At 39.3% G+C, this 18,184-nt stretch overlaps 1 protein-coding gene across 1 annotated transcript in view; it reads left to right on the top strand.

Moving 5' to 3' along the window:
* Positions 1-18,184, top strand: part of LOC148855153 (ketose-bisphosphate aldolase class-II family protein) — a 124,717-nt gene that overhangs the window by 103,158 nt on the left and 3,375 nt on the right. Inside the window, exons 31-39 of the mRNA XM_088984471.1 lie at positions 36-83; positions 275-416; positions 2,267-2,364; positions 8,176-8,320; positions 8,418-8,506; positions 8,578-8,688; positions 16,662-16,736; positions 17,797-17,862; positions 17,985-18,173. Coding sequence (XP_088840597.1) covers positions 36-83; positions 275-416; positions 2,267-2,364; positions 8,176-8,320; positions 8,418-8,506; positions 8,578-8,688; positions 16,662-16,736; positions 17,797-17,862; positions 17,985-18,173 — 963 coding nt within the window. The remainder of the gene's footprint in view (positions 1-35; positions 84-274; positions 417-2,266; positions 2,365-8,175; positions 8,321-8,417; positions 8,507-8,577; positions 8,689-16,661; positions 16,737-17,796; positions 17,863-17,984; positions 18,174-18,184) is intronic.

Genomic DNA, 18,184 nt, shown 5'->3' with positions numbered 1-18,184 from the left:
TAGGTGGAATCATGTTTACATTTTTATTTTTGCAGGTTGAGGAGCTTAAATCACAATTAGGTCATATATTAAGAAGCATTGAGGTAATTTAGATTCTATATGTTTTTATCTGTGTTTTGGATCTTACCTATAGAGACTTTTTTTTGAGTAAAAGTAGTGATAATTTTTTTTTCAAATCAATTTGAGTTTTCAATCCCTTTTCCATTACTCGTGTCTCCATTAGCAAAACAAAGGATCTAAGTTTTTCACTTCCTTTTCTCCATTTTCCTTTTAGATATCTGTTCATAAACTTGCCATGGGGTCATTAGAAGAGAGAGAGGAGGAGATCAAGCGGACATCTGAAATGGCTGATGTTTTTCTTAAAGCCCGCAAAGACACTCTAATAATGACCAGCCGGGAGCTCATCAAAGGGAAATGTTGGTCTTCTTTTCCTTTGTCTATTATATTGATTGCTTCAGTTATTTTAACATTGGCACACTTAGTCTTCCACTTGTTCCAGACATGAAAAATAAGCAAGAATACAGATAAAGAAGTTTGTTCAGATGAGAAATCTGGTATAAATTAGAATCATGAGTGAAATGCATTTGCATATAACGGTGACTTGGTGGTACATAATGTCAAGAGAAGCAGTTTGAATGGAAGAAGAAAGAGATATGTACGGGTGTTTCTAACTTATGACATCACCCAGAATCCAGCATTACATATTAAAGTCAAATAGAGCGATAAAGGACCATTCAGTCGTCTTACAAAACCCCAAAGGCCTTTGCCTTGCACATAAAATTGGAAGCAACACTTCCATAATGCATAATTAGTTCCATCAAACCTTGTAGATAGAATTTTTCCCTTTTATGAAGCCATTACAGCAATGATAAAAAAATGAAGTAAAATCACACAATATACTACATGTGACCAATGTAGCAGGATACTTCAACTCGAACAGTAAAATCAAGGAGAAACCCCTTTCAGATCAAGAACAAAGGGAACAGATTAGAGCAACACCTAACCTTAGGTTCCAGTGCAAATAAAGTGATCAATCAGCAGATCTAATACATAACTATATAAAAGGAAACTGAATAGGGCCTGACACCACAAATATCGATCATGAAAAGGGATCAAAACCCAAAACATATCTGATCTGAGATCAGATATAACAAGATGGGAAGATTGATCAGGATGGCACTGAATCTTGAATCCCATAGAAAACAGACCACATATCAGGAAGATCAATGGCTATATGTTGAAAACCAGGTACCTCAATTTAAAGAAAAGCTGCAAACTTGGGATGATTGAAACAGCCCCCGAAACACTAAAGGAAATTCCCAATAAAGGGAAAGAAAGAAAGAAACTTAGATCTCCTCTTAAATGTCTTGAACAGTCCATTGATCTCTCACAGGATGGCTTGCTCTGATACCACGCCAAGAACAGTTTGAATAAAAGAAGAAGCAGTTCTGTACACGTGTGTCTAACTGACGACAGCATTCAGAGTCCAGAATTACATAATAACATAAAAGAATGATCTAGTATGTACATCTGATGATACAACAGTACACCCAGTCCACAAAAGGTCATAAAAAGATCATAAATTGATGGTCAGCCTGTAGGATCTCTAAACATGACATTATTAAGCAAAGAGATATAAGTAGAATCATATTTTAATTTCAGAAACTTGGATAAGAAAGGAAATACCCATAACATGATAATTGTAATTTAGGCAGTGGGAAGGAAAGACAAAAGAAAGTTGAAAGTTATCGTATAGCCCCACCCACTGTATCCCATTTGTTAGAGAATAAAAAACTATTCAGGGATCTAACCTAACAGCTTAAGCTTTTATGTTGGGTGGTTCCTTAAGATGGGTATTAGAGTCTGTTTGACCAAGTGGCCTAGTGATCAATCCTCATCACCCCCATTATATTTAATTAAATTTCAGCACAAGGTATAGTTGGGCCTGTGCATGTTAGAAAATAAAAACCTATTAAGGTACCTCTCCTAACAGCTTAAGCTTATAGATTGAATGGTTCCTTGAGACGATTCATCTGTTATGTATGTTAAAATGGTCAAACTGCAAAAAATCCCTCACAATCAAGACTTGGGAAGGAAAGGCTGAACATGAATTTCTACAGAATGGATGCAAGTTTTTAGTTGTAGATGAAGGGTCCAAATACATTGTTCTTCAAGATGGAAATAAACCTGATACTCATAAGAAAATGCATTCTCACACTATGTAATTGGATCTGATGATTTTATTTTATTTTTTTCTATTTTTCAGCTCCTTCTGAGAGTTTAGAAATTAATTTCAAGGTTAGCTCTGCATTGGTGGAAATTGTTAGACGGATTACTACACGACCTCGTTATATATTGGCAAAGGTAATTTTTATTATAATGTCTTGGCATGACTTTTTCTTCCTTAACTTCTATTAAACAGATAGAAAGTGATCTCTTCTTGTTTCCATTCTGTTTACTTTATTCTTATTTTTACCTTTTATGAACAAGAAAATTGTCTTGGTTATTTGCTTGCATATTGAAGAGATAAAAGCTTCCACCGTGTGCGGGCATTGGAAAATATCCTCTTATAAGGCTTTTCAGGAATTAATTAAGTTACTAGCTCCTATTACTTCAAGATTTGTGGTAAAGTGATGCAAATGTTAGTAATCAATCTCTTGAATTAAGCTTCGTCCCACCTACCCTGCTATTGGTATGGTTACTAACATAATGAAAATGTAATTAATGCAAGCTTTGCTTTCATTTGCATTAGTGTTTTCTTTCCCTTTCCCTTTCTCTTTATGTTTTTTTTTTTTCCTTTTGAAAGTGGGTTCATAATGTTTTGGAATGGTAGAATACTGATATGTTTCATTCTATTGCCAATGGGCATATTTATACAGTATGTTGCTGCAATAAATAGAAAGAAAGAAAAATAGAAAGAAAAGAAAATAGAAAAAAGAAAAAATAGAAAGAAGAGAAAATAGAAAGTACAAAAATAGAAAGAAAGAAATAGAAAGAAAAAACTTTCTAAATCAATCCTTCCACAATCCTAGGAATATATACAATTCTATTTTCAGATCTGAACCAGTAACCCCACGTTTTCCAACACTCCCCCTCAAGCTGGTGAATAGAGATCCTCCATTCCCAGCTTGGCTATAATTCTCCGAAAGTCTGTACTATTGAGCCCTTTAATAAGTACATCGGCCAATTGTCCTTTTGTAGACACATAGGGAGTGCAAATCAACTTGTTGTCCAGTTTCTCTTTTATAAAGTGTCGATCAATTTCGATGTGCTTCGTCCTGTCATGTTGAACAGGATTGTGAGCAATATTGATGGCTGACTTGTTGTCACAATATAGTTTCATAAGCTCTTCTCGTGGAATCTTTAGGTCTTCTAAAATTATCTTCAACCAGAGTAATTCACACACTCCTTGTGCCATAGCCCTGAATTCTGCCTCTGCACTTGACCGAGCCACTACATTTTGCTTCTTACTCCTCCAAGTGAATAAGTTTCCTCCTAAGAAGGTACAGTAACCAGAAGTGGATCGTCTATCTATTGGAGATCCTGCACAATCGGCATCTGTATATGCTTCAAGAGTCAGTCCTCCATTTCTTCTTAATAAAATTCCTTTTCCTAGATTGGCTTTCAAATAGTGCAGAATTCGATGAGCAGCCTGCAGATGAACTTCTTTAGGATTATGCATAAACTGACTTATTACACTTATAGCATATGCAATATCCGGTCGTGTATGTGTAAGATAAATGAGTTTTCCAACTAGTCTTTGGAGCATCTCCTTGTCTACACTTGCATTCTCGTTGGCTTCTCCAAGTTTATGATTGGGATCTATAGGCGTGGAAGCTGGTTTACATGCCATATTTCCTGTTTCTCTCAAAAGATCAACAACATACTTTTGTTGAGAGATAAATATGCCTTGTTTAGAATGTGCAACTTCAATTCCAAGAAAATACTTTAGTCTCCCCAAGTCTTTTATCTCAAATTCTCTAGCAAGGTAGTTTTTCAATGCTTCCTTCTCCTTTTTATCATTCCCAGTAACGATTATATCATCCACATCGACTAATAGTGCAGTAACTCCCCCTAAGGCTGTGTGTTTGATAAACAATGTGTGGTCACTTTGACTTTGCTTGTAACCTGTACTCAGCATTACCTTCGTAAACCTTCCAAACCATGCTCTCGGAGATTGTTTGAGACCGTATAGTGCTTTCTTCAACCGACAAACTTTGTTCCCTTTAATGCCTTCTCCAAAACCCAGTGGAATGTCCATGTATATCTCTTCTTCTAGATCACTATGGAGAAACGCATTTTTTACATCAAACTGTTGCAAATCCCAATTATAGTTAGCAGTCAACGACAGGAACACCCTTACTGTATTCATTTTAGCTACTGGGGCAAAAGTCTCCTGATAATCTACCCCATAAGTCTGTATATATCCCTTGGCTACCAGGCGTGCTTTGTACCTTTTTAATGACCCATCAAATTTGTACTTAACTGTGAACACCCATTTACAACCTACCGTCTTCCTATTTCTTGGTAGATCCACAACTTCCCATGTGTTGTTTTTTTCTAATGCCTCCATTTCCACTCTCATGGATTTTCTCCACTCCTTATTAGAAAGTGCCTCGACTAGAGTATTAGGAATTGGAATGGTGTTAAGGCTGGCTAGAAAACTTTTATGGGATTTAGAGAATCTTTGGAATGATACATATTTGGCTAAAGGGTACAATGGGCGTTTGGTACATTCTCTAGTTCCTTTTCTCAGTACAATAGGTAGGTCATACTCATACTCAGACTGTGAAGGTGTAGGTTCAGGTTCTGAGCATCCCTCAGTTCTAGGATTAGGAGTTGAATCTTGGACTTGCACAGGTTGAGGATCCAGATTTTTCCTCCTAGAGTAAACCTGCATATATCTCACATTATCATGCACATCATTCGTGGGGTTAACAGTGTCCAAATTTGGTTCAATGGTCGGGTTGTTTGACTCTTGTTAAGACTCGGGAATGTGGGGCTCAAAGGAATGTGACTCAGAGGGATGTGGTTCTTGACGATTGAATGTCTGTGAGGAGGGTAATACATCTAGGAAGAGTAGATCCGAGGCCTTATCTTCCATTAATGAGGGCTCCTCCTGAAGATAAGATTGAGTGAAAAAAGATTTTCCTTCCTCAAATGTGACATCGATGGAGGTGTAGAATTTTCTGGTGGCTGGATGATAATATTTATAACCTTTCTGAGTTGGGGAATATCCCAAGAAGACACACCTGATTGCTCGTGGGTCTAATTTTCCCTTATTATGGACATGAACAAAGGCAGTGCAGCCAAAAATTCTTGGTGTGAGATTATTTGATGCTCGAATATCAAGGTAAAATTGAGAAAGGACTTGTATTGAGCTTCGGTTGTCAAGAACTTTAGATGGTAGTCTATTTATGGTGTAGGCAGTAGTAAGGATAGCTTCCCCCCAATATTGTTTTGGCACCTGATTTTGAAAGAGAAAGGCTTGGGTGGTTTGCAAAAGATGGCCATTTTTTCTCTCAGCTACCCCATTCTGTTGGGGAGTGTTAACACAGGAGGATTCATGCACAATGCCTTCTTTCTAAAAAAATGGGGACAATTTCTAATTAAAATAATCTGTAGCATTATTAGATCGAAACCTTTTAATTCTCACACCAAACTGAGTTTGGACCATGTTATGAAAGTTGGGAAGAATCGTACCCACATCAGATTTAGACTTAAGAAGAAAAATCCATGTGACCCTAGTGCAATCATCAATAAAGGTGACGAACCATCTGGAACCAGTAATGTTGGGAATTTGAGAAGGGCCCCATATATCCGAATGAATCAAATAAAAAGGAGTTGAAGATCTTTTATTGCTGATTGGGAAAGAAACCCTTTTGTGCTTAGCAAGTTCACAAACATCACAATGAAAGGTTTCAACATCAATTCCTTTAAACAAGGAAGCATTGTTTTTAAAATAGGAAATGAAGGATGACCAAAACGGAAATGATGACGCCAAATTAAATCTTTATTGGAGGTAGATAAGAATGACTCATGTGTGACATGCATAACAGTGTGAGATGATTTGTTGGTTGCTTCAAGGCAGTAGAGTCCATCTCTTTCCTTAGCAAGTCCAATCTTCTTCCCCGAGACCTGGTCCTGAAATACACAGTAAGAAGGGAAGAACACAACATTGCAGTTCACATCCTGGGTGAGTTTATGTATAGAGATAAGGCTAGTGGATAACTTAGGAACATGAAGCACATTTTTAAGTAATAGGGATGGAGTAATTTGAATATTCCCAATCCCTGCCACTGTGGTGAAAGAACCATCAGCAACAGAAAATTTTCTATTACTAGGACAGGGTGTATAGGTGAGAAAATGTAGTGAAGAGGGTGTCATGTGGTCAGTAGCTCCGGAATCAAGAATCCATGGAAAAACACTAGCCGAGGCATGTAATCCTAGAGATAAAAACTCACCTGAGAGAGCAAGAGAGGTAGAACCACTTCCTGGTTTCAAGGATTTCAGGAAGCACCTTAGCCTTTCAATTTTTTCATCATTAAATGGTCCCTAACTTGAGTGTTCTTGCTGCAGGGTTGTGGAGACATTATGGGCCTGTTGAACTCCTTTTGAAACTCCTCGATTTCCCCATTCCTTGTTGGATGTGGGAGGTTTCCCATGAAGTTTCCAGCACCGATCTTTCGTGTGTCTGGGCTTATTGCAATAGGTGCACCAGAGGTTATCGTTAGAGTCATGGGTGGTTGTGTCACGAGCCAAGTTGTGATTGTTCTCACCCTTTGAACCACTGTAACTTCCTCCCCTTGCCACCATGGCTGAGCCTTCGGGATCTTTAGGCTCAAGCATGATTCCACGGCGGCTTTCCTCAGCTCTGACAAGGGCTATGACTTCATTCAATGGAGGCACTTCTTCTTTGCCAAGAATTTGTATTTGGACCTGATCAAATTTAGCATTCAGTCCGACCAAAAAATCATACACCCTATCTCTTTCAATAAAATTCTTCAAGATCACAGCATCATCTGTGCACTTTGTCTCAAGAACCCAATAATGATCAAGCTCATGCCATTAATTTTGCAGCAGATTTGCATACTCTGTAACACTTCCGCTCCCTTGTTTGGCCGCCACAGTCTTCACTTTGACCTCATAGACACGAGCAGCGTCATGGGCTTTGGAATAGGTTTGTCGTACAGCATCCCAAATAGCCTTTGCAGAGGGAAGAAACATACAAGTATCACTGATCTCGGGTGTCATTGAACTCCACAACCATGACATAATCATGGAGTCCTCTTCGTCCCAAGCATCAAAATTTGGCTCGCCCAACCTTGGTCCTGTTCCAAGGAGGTGACTAATTTTTCCTTTTCCCTTCAAATAGGTACGCACTAGTTGTGACCACTTCAAGTAATTCTGGCCATTCAGTCTATGTTGCCTGAATATTCTGCAAATCACCAGTGTGAGGATGAGAATTTGTTGCTCCTTCATCGGTTTGGACGGGACCACTTGTTGCAGTCATGTCGGACATTGTTAATAGAGGAAAAATAAGGCCAGCAAGAAAGGTGAATAAAGGAACACTTCTGGTTACAGATCAGCACTGAAGGCCAGAAGAGAAAAACACAAAAAACTGGCAATGAAGGCCGAAAAAATCTCAAGGTTGACAAACCTAGAGCTCTGATACCATGTTTTGGAATGGTAGAATACTGATATGTTTCATTCTATTGCCATGGGCATATTTATATAGTAAGTTGCTGCAATAAATAGAAAGAAAGAAAAATAGAAAGAAAAGAAAATAGAAAGAAGAAAAAATAGAAAGAAGAGAAAATAGAAAGTACAAAAATAGAAAGAAAGAAATAGAAAGAAAAAACTTTCTAAATCAATCCTTCCACAATCCTAGGAATATATACAATTCTATTTTCAGATCTGAACCAGTAACCCCACGTTTTCCAACACATAATTTATTAGCATGTGTTCGAAAAGGGGATCCATGTTTGAACAATTGTTGGATTCTATTGTTTCTGAAATATATTTTTTAAGTTTCATTAGTTTGTTCACTTATCCATGTTTGTTATGCTGTTTCATTGTTGAGTGCTTGAAGGTATCCTTAATTCATTTATCTAAAAAGAACCTCCAGGAAAAAGAAAAAACCGTATTTGATCAGCATATATACTTATTCTTCAGGGTGGAATCACATCATCAGATCTTGCTACTAGAGCTTTGGAAGCAAAGCGTGCCAATGTAGTCGGACAAGCCTTGGCTGGTGTTCCCTTGTGGCAGCTAGGTCCTGAAAGTAGGCATCCAGGTGTTCCTTATATTGTTTTCCCAGGTAAGCTTAAGTTTTGTTAACATGCCCATGTTCATTGCCACGTTGTAACTAAAATCTATATTTGGAAACGTGACTTGTAATCCTTTTCTTTCTGTAGGTAATGTTGGTGACAGTACTGCATTGGCAGAAGTCGTAAAAAGTTGGGCTTGTCCAGCTAGATTTGCATCAACAAAAGATCTCCTTCTTGTAAGAACCTATTACTGGAAGTTCATAGGTTATATCTTCTTTGGATGTTAACAACATTGTTCTTTGTGAAGAATGCGGAGAAGGGTGGATATGCTATTGGAGCATTCAATGTTTATAATCTGGAAGGAGTTGAGGCAGTTGTTTCTGCTGCAGAGGAAGAAAGAAGTCCTGCCATTTTGCAGGTGAGAAGTTGGTGTAGAAGTTAGATACATAATGGCATTGTATATGTTATAATTTAACCACAAATTCTAAGAAGATTTGTTTAGGTAACTGATAAAAGGAACTTGTATTACTACAAAGGTGGCAGCATGCCCTCAATCTGTACAGAAAGATAGATCTTTTCTTCAGAGTATTTCCCAATATTGGATAATTTGTAAATGGCTCCCCTTTACAGATACATAATGGCACTATATAGTTATAATTTAACCACAAATTCTAAGAAGATTTGTTTAGGTAACTGATAAAAGGAACTTGTATTACTACAAAGGAGGCAACATTCCCTCAATCTGTACAGAAAGATTGACCTTTTCTTCAGAGTATTTCCCAATATTGAATAATTTGTAAATGGCTTCCGTTTACAGATTTACAATTTTGTACCCTTCAAGACTACTTATTCCCAATAGATCTGATTTCTTTTGACCCCTTGTTTTGCAAGCCGATGAACTAAATTGTTAGATCTTTGTATCTAATTTTAGATTGCTCTCAATTCCGAAGCCATCTTGTTAATTTACCCAAGGATCAAAATATTTGTATATGTATCCATATCGGTGAGACGGTGACCATGGAGACACATGGATACATCGATACAAAAGGGGTATGGGGGTTTTCAAAGTTTGGGAAGGCTTCCCCGATTCCTTTCAGTCTGTTGAAATTTGAGTATCGATCTGTATCAATATTTTGATCCTTGAGTTTACCTCATCAAATGTCTATTTCCAAACAACTGCATAATTCCTTGTTATCCATCTCATGATTATTTGTGAGTCTCCCTCAACCAGTATATCTCTGAGATTCAGATATTCTACCAACCTTAGACCATGTAGTACAGCCTATATTTCAGACCAAGCTGAGTCACCAGCACCCACCAGCCTGGAGAAAACGACTATATCTTCCCTCAATTTCTAAACACTTCTCCAACTCCTGATAAATCTGGATTCCCTAGGCTGCTACCACCTCTCTGAAAATTTCTGTTTTTTAGATACCAGAGTTCAGTGTTATCAAATGACATCTAAATTTGCAATTGGGGAGTGCACCCTTTCATGTCATAAGGACATTTGATAGTTGAACAAAATTAGGAGAAATTGGATTAGGACTTAGCAGGCATTGACTTGGAGGACCATGGAGGGCAACCCTTTCTAAGGAAAACTAATAGGGGGTTGTTTTGTTTGTTGGAGATAATTAGATTCTTCTGTTTTATGTTTACGGAGGGTGTATGCAGTTTGGCTTTTGTGGTGGTTGGGATTTTTTATGGCTTTCAAAGCCTCATTTTTTCCTCTGTGTTGCCCTGGGTTCTCTTAACTGCCTGACCTAGTATTTATCTTCTATAATTTGTTATCTCCATTCTTTTAGTAAATTTCCGGTTACCTTTAAAGTAAGAATATGTTTGAGGCTTCAATGTTCTGATCGTAGGAAGGTGCCTGCATTACACTAAGATGCAGCTAAAATAAGTAATACATCATAGAGATTGGGTTTTGGCCTGGCTGCCCTAGTCTTCAGCTGAAGTTCAACTTGATATAAACAACAGGTGAGGTTAGCCTGGTTTTTTGGTTGAGCCGGGCCTACTTGCAATTGCACCATACACTTTTTGTTTATATGTTAGGCATGGGTATTTGCTACTTTTGTACAATTTTTTGTCAATCAATTGTTGCTGATGTGAGATTAACAATGGCATTACAAGTTACAACATGCATAATTTATGTTGTCAACAGTCCCTAGGAATATGAAATACAATCATGAGGGATCCACAATGATGATATAGGTTGGTTACTTGATCCAACATGTTAACATCAAGATGTGTGCAGTGTCAGAGTTAGCCGAATAAGGGTAGATTAGTCAACTCACCTTGGTTAAGTTATGAGCTTATGTGGCAGTCTTATTAAGAGGTCGACTGATAGGGTTTAGCTATTAAGTTCGACAGTTCTTTCATCTTCTTCTTCTTCTCTACTTCTTCTTCTCCTTCTCGTTCATCTTCTCCTCACTGGTTCGGACTACTGTAGCAACAGTAGAAACATGGTATCAGAGCGTGACAACTTCAGTTCGTGACCTGTTTCAGTTCGTGACAACTTCAGTTCGTGCTTCAGTTCTCTCCTTTTCTTCTCTGGGCTGTCAATGGAGAAAAGTGGCTCGTCCCAGGCCTGAAACATCACAGCTCTTCTTTTTTCTGGTGCACAGAACCTCCTTTTCTAAGAAAACAACTTCAGCAGTGAATGGTTGGCTGAAGCTCTCAAACGAAGGTTGGTTATCTCTCCTCTGTGTGCTGTTGGTATTTCTGGGTTGAAAATCTTCAAGAACTTGAGAGGACTGATCAGAACCTAGAGAACTAGGTTGGTTGTTGCCCTGGTTCTTGGAAAATTTCCAAGAACAAGCTGTGTTTACAGTGACCAAATGGTGTAAGGGCTGCTACTGTAGGTGGCCGAATGGTGCAAGGTGTAATGCAATGGTACTAGTTGAGTTTTTGTTGGTCTTGTGGTGCCCTCTTAAAAGCGTTAAAGCAGGTCTGTATTGTGTGTGACAGCTATGGCTGGGTGGTGGTGCTTGTGATGCACAAACTCTGTTGAGTAGTTGTAAGAGAGCTTGCATGTGGTTAGTAAGTGCTGAATTAATGTCCATGTAGTCTGTGTTTTTTGTGAAATCAGTAGTGGTGTGGATAAGAACAAAGGCGTGTGTATCTATCATTGTGTTTAGGGACTGCTGTAGGTTCTGGAACATCAAACTCTTGACAGCAGCACTTAGTTGGTGATTGGGAATTCAGACTAGAGGCAGCATTGAAAGAGTATCATGGCAGCAATGGGAGATGGCTGTAGTGATCAGAAACCCAGTGTGGTGGTTTCCTCTGACTATCTAGGTGTACAGATGACCTCAATCAAACTGAATGGTGAGAACTATGTTCCATGGGCCAAGTCGGTGGAAGTTTTTCTCAAGGCAAAGAGAAAAGTGAAGCATGTGAAAGAAGATAAACCACCGGCTGACTCTCCAGGGTTTGATGATTGGGAACAGGAGGATACTCAAATCATGACATGGCTATGGAACAGTATAGAACCCAAAATAAGTGCCAACTTCATGTTCTTAGATACAGCTAAGGACATATGGGCACATGCCAAGAAGCTGTATTCTGGGCAAGATAATACTACAAGGGTATATCAGCTCTATCAGGAGTACTTTGGTCTGCAACAAGGAAATAAAACCCTAGAAGAGTACTATGCCAGTATGAAGAACCTCAGAAATGAACTCAATGTCTATCATCCTCTCACTCCAGATGTTAAGGTTCAGTAACAACAGAGGGAACAACTAGATGTCACAACGTTCTTAGTGGGGTTGAAATCAGAGTATGAACCACTTAGGGCCCAAATATTGGGGGGCTCTACCCTTCCTACACTTGAGGAAGTGTTTGCTCGGCTTCGTAGGATTTCTTTGGGACAGACAGAGAATCCCACACAGTTTGATAGATCAGCTTTTGTGACAGACAAAGGAGGTGGACGTGGTACGAAAGGGGGAGGACATGCCTCCTGAGGAGGTCGTGGTGGTTCCATATTTGGCCGTGGTGGTGGTCGTGACTCAGGGGGAGGCCGTGGCAAAGAAAAAGGCAGCTCTACAAGGAAGTGTACCCACTGTGGCAGGGAAGGACATTCTGTAAATTTCTGTTATGATCTTCATGGCCGCCCTCCCTCTAAATGGGCCAATCATGCTGTTGCTGGTGGGGTTGATGTCAGTGATAATCAACAGGCAGACCTAACTCCTTCCACATCTACATCTGTTTCCGGAAGGGAGATGGTGAGTGTACCGCGTGATGAGTATAAGCGGTTCCTTCAGTCCACTTCACAGCACATTACTGCTACTCTTGCCCACTCAGGTATAGCTTGCCTGTCATCTAAAACCTCTCCTTGGATTATTGACTCTGGAGCCTCTGATCACATGACCGGGACTCCAGGGGTGTTCTCTTCTCTTTCTGAAACTTCCACATCTCAAACTGTTACCCTTGCCAATGGTTCCTCCTCTCCCATCTGTGGTGTTGGCAATGTTGACATGGCTTCTCTTTCTTTCTCATATGTTCTATATGTCCCTAGGTTTCCATTCAATCTTATGTCCGTTAGTAAATTAACCAAGACTCTTAACTGTTATGTTACTTTTTTTCCTTCCTCTTGTGTTTTTCAGGATCTCAGGACGGGAAAGAAGATTGGTGGGGGGCATGAAGCTGGTGGATTGTATTATCTTGACGGTGGTGGATCGTCAGTTGCACTTCAGACTTCACTCACTCCTCTACAGTGGCATTGTCGACTGGGACATCCTTCTCTCAAGGCACTCAAGATACTAGTTCCGTCTTTGAGTCATTTGTCAGTGTTATAGTGTGAGTCGCGTCAGTTTGGGAAACATCGTCGTGTTTCCTTCAGTCCTAGAGTTGAAAGTCGTATGTTGAGTCCTTTTGCTTTGGTTCATTCAGATGTTTGGGGCTCGATCAAAATAGTCTTATAATGGTTACAAGTATTTTGTCACTTTTATTGATGATTGTTCAAGAATGACATGGATTTATTTAATGAAAGAAATGAGTGAATTATTTTCCATTTTTCAAAAATTTCATGCTGAAATACGTACACAATTTGGTGTTCCAATCAAAGTTATTCATTCAGATAATGGTCGTGAATATTTTCTAACTTTCTTTCAACGGTATTTAGAACAGCATGGCATCATTCATCAAACTTCATGTGCATCCACTCCTCAACAAAATGGGGTGGCTGAACGGAAGAACCGTCATCTCCTTGAAACAGCTCGGTCTATTCTTCATCATATGAGTGTTCCTAAACGGTTTTGGAGTGATGCTGTACTTACTGCGTGTTTTCTCATTAATCGGATGCCCTCCTTTATTCTTCATGGTCGGTCTCCCTTCTCTATCTTGTTCCCCACCTTGTCTCCCTTTCCATTAACACCTCGTATCTTTGGTTGTGTGCTTTGTTCACAATCTGAGTCCTGGAATAGACAAGTTGGATGCACGCTCCATTAAGTGTGTCTTTCTTGGCTACTCTCGGACTCAAAAAGGGTACAAGTGTTACAATCCCATTACTCGGAAGTGTTGTGTCTGTCCTGATGTCACATTTTTTGAGTCTGTTCCCTTCTTCTCAGGAACTGAAGCATCTTCGTCTCCACCTTTACTTCCTCTTCCTCTTCCGGTCAGTGATCCCGTTCCGGGTGTTCCTGTTGGAGTTGACTCATCACCTCATCTAGTGCAGATCCCTACTGAACGACCACCAATTCGGCAAGTGTATACACGTCGAATGACACCGGCCCCTCCAGCTTCTACCTTGTCCACGGATCCTGTCGTTGCTCCTATTGCTGAACCCTCAGGACTTGACCTACCCATTGCCTTACGAAAAGGTAAACGTAGTTCTACTCTCCATCCCATTTCCAATTTTGTTTCAGTATCTCGCCTTTCCGCCTCACATCGCCAGTTTGTTTCACTATTGTCATCTATTTCCATACCTAACAATGTCCAAGAGGCTCTTAGTTCACCTGGGTGGAGGCAGGCAATGGAGGAGGAACTCTCTGCTCTTCAGCATACTCACATGTGGGAGCTCACTACTCTTCCTCCTGGTAAGCATGTTGTGGGTTGTAAATGGGTGTATATTGTTAAATACTTGCCAGATGGTAGTGTGGAGCGTCTGAAAGGCAAACTTGTTGCTAAAGGGTATTCACAGTTGTATGGAGTGGACTATATGGAGACCTTCTCTCCAGTGGCTAAGATTAGCTCTGTCCGTGTGTTAATTTCCCTGGTAGTTATGTATGATTGGCCCTTATTTCAACTTGACATAAAAAATGCCTTCCTTCATGGTGACCTTATAGAGGAGGTATATATGGAGCAACCACCTGGGTTTGTTGCTCAGGGGGATGTTGGTAAGGTGTGCAGACTGAAAAAGGCAATTTATGGGTTGAAACAATCGCCTCGTGCTTGGTTCGAGAAGTTTAGTGAAGTGGTGAAGACTTTTGGAATGAAACAATGCCAGGTTGATCACTCAGTGTTCAGCTATGACTCAGAAGCTGGAAAGATTTTATTAGTGGTCTATGTGGATGATATTGTCATAACTGGCAGTGACAAATTGGGGATCGACAAACTCAAGGTCTTTCTGCAAAATCATTTTCAAACAAAAGACCTTGGGACATTGAAGTATTTCTTGGGTATAGAAGTTGCTAGATCAAGACAAAGTGTAAACCTGTGCCAAAGAAAATATGTTCTCGATCTATTGGACGAAACATGACTGTTAGGTGCAAAACCGGCTGAGACTCCTATGGAACCAAATGTTAAGTTGAGCAGTGATACAGGGGAAATATTTGATGATCCTGGAAGGTATAGACGACTAGTGGGGAAGCTGAACTATTTGACTATCACGAGACCAGACATCTCCTTTGCAGTCAGTGTGGTGAGCCAATTTATGTAGAACCCTCGTATACCTCACTAGGATGCAGTTCTTAGAATTGTAAGATATTTGAAGGGAGCTCCGGGCCATGGGCTATTGTATAAACCAGGAGGAAAACTTTAAGTAGTTGGGTACACGGATGCAGATTGGGCAGGCTCTGTGTCTGATAGAAGATCTACTACAGGTTACTGCACATTTCTTGGAGGAAATCTTGTGACATGGAAGAGTAAAAAGCAGACGGTTGTGGCTAGAAGCAGTGTTGAAGCCGAGTATAGAGCCATGGCACACACTACACGTGAATTAGTGTGGTTGAGGAATCTCCTACAAGAAATCGGGTTCCATATGGATAAACCTATGAAGTTGTACTGTGACAATCAAGCTGCGCTCCATATCTCATCCAACCCTGTTTTTCATGAGAGAACAAAGCACATAGAGATTGATTGCCACTTTGTGAGGGAGAAGGTTCTTATTGGAGAGAGAAGCACAGAACATGTAAGCTCAGGTGATCAGTGGGCAGATTTGTTTACAAAAGCCTTAAGCTCAGGGAGAGTGAACTATATATGTAACAAGCTGAGATTATATGACATATATTCTCCAACTTGAGGGGGAGTGTTAGAGTTAGGCGAATAAGGGTAGATTAGTCAACTCACCTTGGTTAAGTTATGAGCTTATGTGGCAGTGTTATTAGAGGTTCTCTGTCCCATACTTAAGTAGGGGCAATTTAGTCCTTGTACATTTAATTAGAGCCTAATCACTATTAAGAGGTCGACTGATAGGGTTTAGCTATCAAGTTCGACAGTTCTTTCATCTTCTTCTTCTTCTCTTCTTCTTCTTCTTCTCCTTCTCTTTCTTCTTCTCCTCACTGGTTCGGACTACTGTAGCAACAGTAGAAACATGCAACATGTGTTCTCAATAGTTAAAGAGGAAGTGCCTTAATTAGTGGTCCAGTTGCCTAAGATTTGATGCAGCACAGTTCATATGCAATGAGCACTTCAACTTTCAAATAAATTATTGTGTTTCAAGCAGTATGATGGACCTTGCAGCAAACCTTAGAGGATAGAATATAAAACAATTCTCTAAAACCCCAAGGATTGTTACGAAAGCAATTCTATTATTTTAGCACCATTTTATTATGCAACATGTTCCAGAAATGCATAAATGGAGTAATGTATTGGACATGATTATAAAAATATAAAATTTACAAGTTTCGGCAGATAAACTCTTTTATTCTGATCTGTTCCAGATCTTTTATTTTGAGAGTATGAGCTTTTTCCTATTGGCATGCATATTTTATTGTGCAAAGCAACTTAATCATCAGTAGAAGTGAAGCTTTTTATACAAATACTGTTGTATGATTCTGAAGGTTGATTGTCTACTAATATTCTGGACTGTTGTATTGATATTCAAAGTACATTTAGAAGAACCCCTTCTTTCAGCCCCTGAGCATACATTAAATTGTGGATCATCTGTATAATTATTTCATCTTTCCTTGGATCGTAATTGATATGCATATCCTGAATTTTATATCTTTTCAGATTCACCCAAGTGCCTTGAAGCAGGGAGGAATTCCCTTGGTTGCATGTTGTATCTCTGCAGCTGAACAAGCCAATGTAAGTGACATTCTGTTTGCATATATGTGCCTATGTATATATGGTAATGTATGGTTATTAAAAGAGTATTCATATTAAATGCCATCCTACATTCAACCCGTTGGTACTGTTATGACATTAAATGCAATGTCATTAATGTGTTTATATAAATGCAAATTTATGCCCCCAACAGTTTAGTCTGGATAACTAGGTATAACCCTGTGAAATTATGGGAGAATTATGTTTTATCCTGAGAAAAGTTGGGTGAGTTGGTTTTCATTTCCATGTCTTACCTTCATTCTGGTAATGTCAAAAAAATCGATATGGTTAAAGTGAAAAGTGAAAAACAAAGATCTTTTAGGTTTTCTGGACAGACCCTTATCTGCTCCAGATGCTAGGTGAAATTTCCAGATGCTGTAACTGATGGGATATGTAACATGCAAACACCATATACCTTAGACATTCATCTCTGTTTGCGTACTACCTAGATAGGTAGATAAATGATGTCTAGCTGACAATGATTGCCTTTTCTTCCTATGCAAACCTTGAGTTCTATCATATTTCTCTACTCTGCATTATGTGATAATGTCATGGATATGCTTCGAACTAATCTGTTGAAGAGAAACCTTCGCTGTTTCTAATTGGTACAACCTGTATTCATGGGATGCATTGAATGTCCCATAGGATGTTCACAATGTGTTATTATTTCTAATTAGTTTGATCAGTTCCAATGTGAATGAATTGTCCATAGGTTTCAGTCAGTGTGTCATGCATTCATATTTGTGTTTTGCTTTTTTTTTTTTATTCGTTTTTTTGCTGCCAATAGGTCCTAGTTTGGATGTTAGTGCCATCAACTCCCTGCAGGGGAAGTGCAGGCTTGAACCTCACAACAGGTTAGCATGTTCCATGAGAGCAGTTGCACCCTGGATGAAGCCTGCCTTTCCCATGGGTACTGTTGGGACAGCACAGTTGGTTGAGTCATCTGTCAGCACCCCTTCCCATTAGGACCAAAGAAGTATTGCCTACCAAAGAAATTTTTCTTATTTTGGTGCAATGAGTTTTGTATTTTTATGCATAACAGGTTCCTATAACTGTTCACTTTGATCATGGAAGTTCCAAGTATGAGCTGGTGGAAGCTCTTGAGATGGTATGTATCAAACTGCCTGGGAAACCAGTCAGCAGCATAGTAGTAGGTTTACCTTTGGCAATCATTTGGTATTAACCAACTTCTGAACTTAAATGGTATCATTGATTTAATATTGATGCCAGGGATTTGATTCAGTCATGGTAGATGGTTCACATCTTCCTTTCAAGGAAAATATCTCATTCACAAAGTTCATATCATTTCTGGCACAAGCAAAAAATATGCTAGTAGAAGCTGAACTTGGGAGATTATCTGGAACTGAAGATGACTTGACTGTTGAAGATTATGAAGCAAGGCTGACTGATGTTACTCAGGTGACTATCCA

This window comes from Nelumbo lutea, chromosome 4, assembly GCF_056320005.1.
Source record: "Nelumbo lutea isolate HS-2025 chromosome 4, American lotus-T2T, whole genome shotgun sequence".
Classification (NCBI taxonomy): Eukaryota; Viridiplantae; Streptophyta; class Magnoliopsida; order Proteales; family Nelumbonaceae; genus Nelumbo; species Nelumbo lutea.
This window is presented reverse-complemented; position numbering and strand designations above follow the sequence as displayed.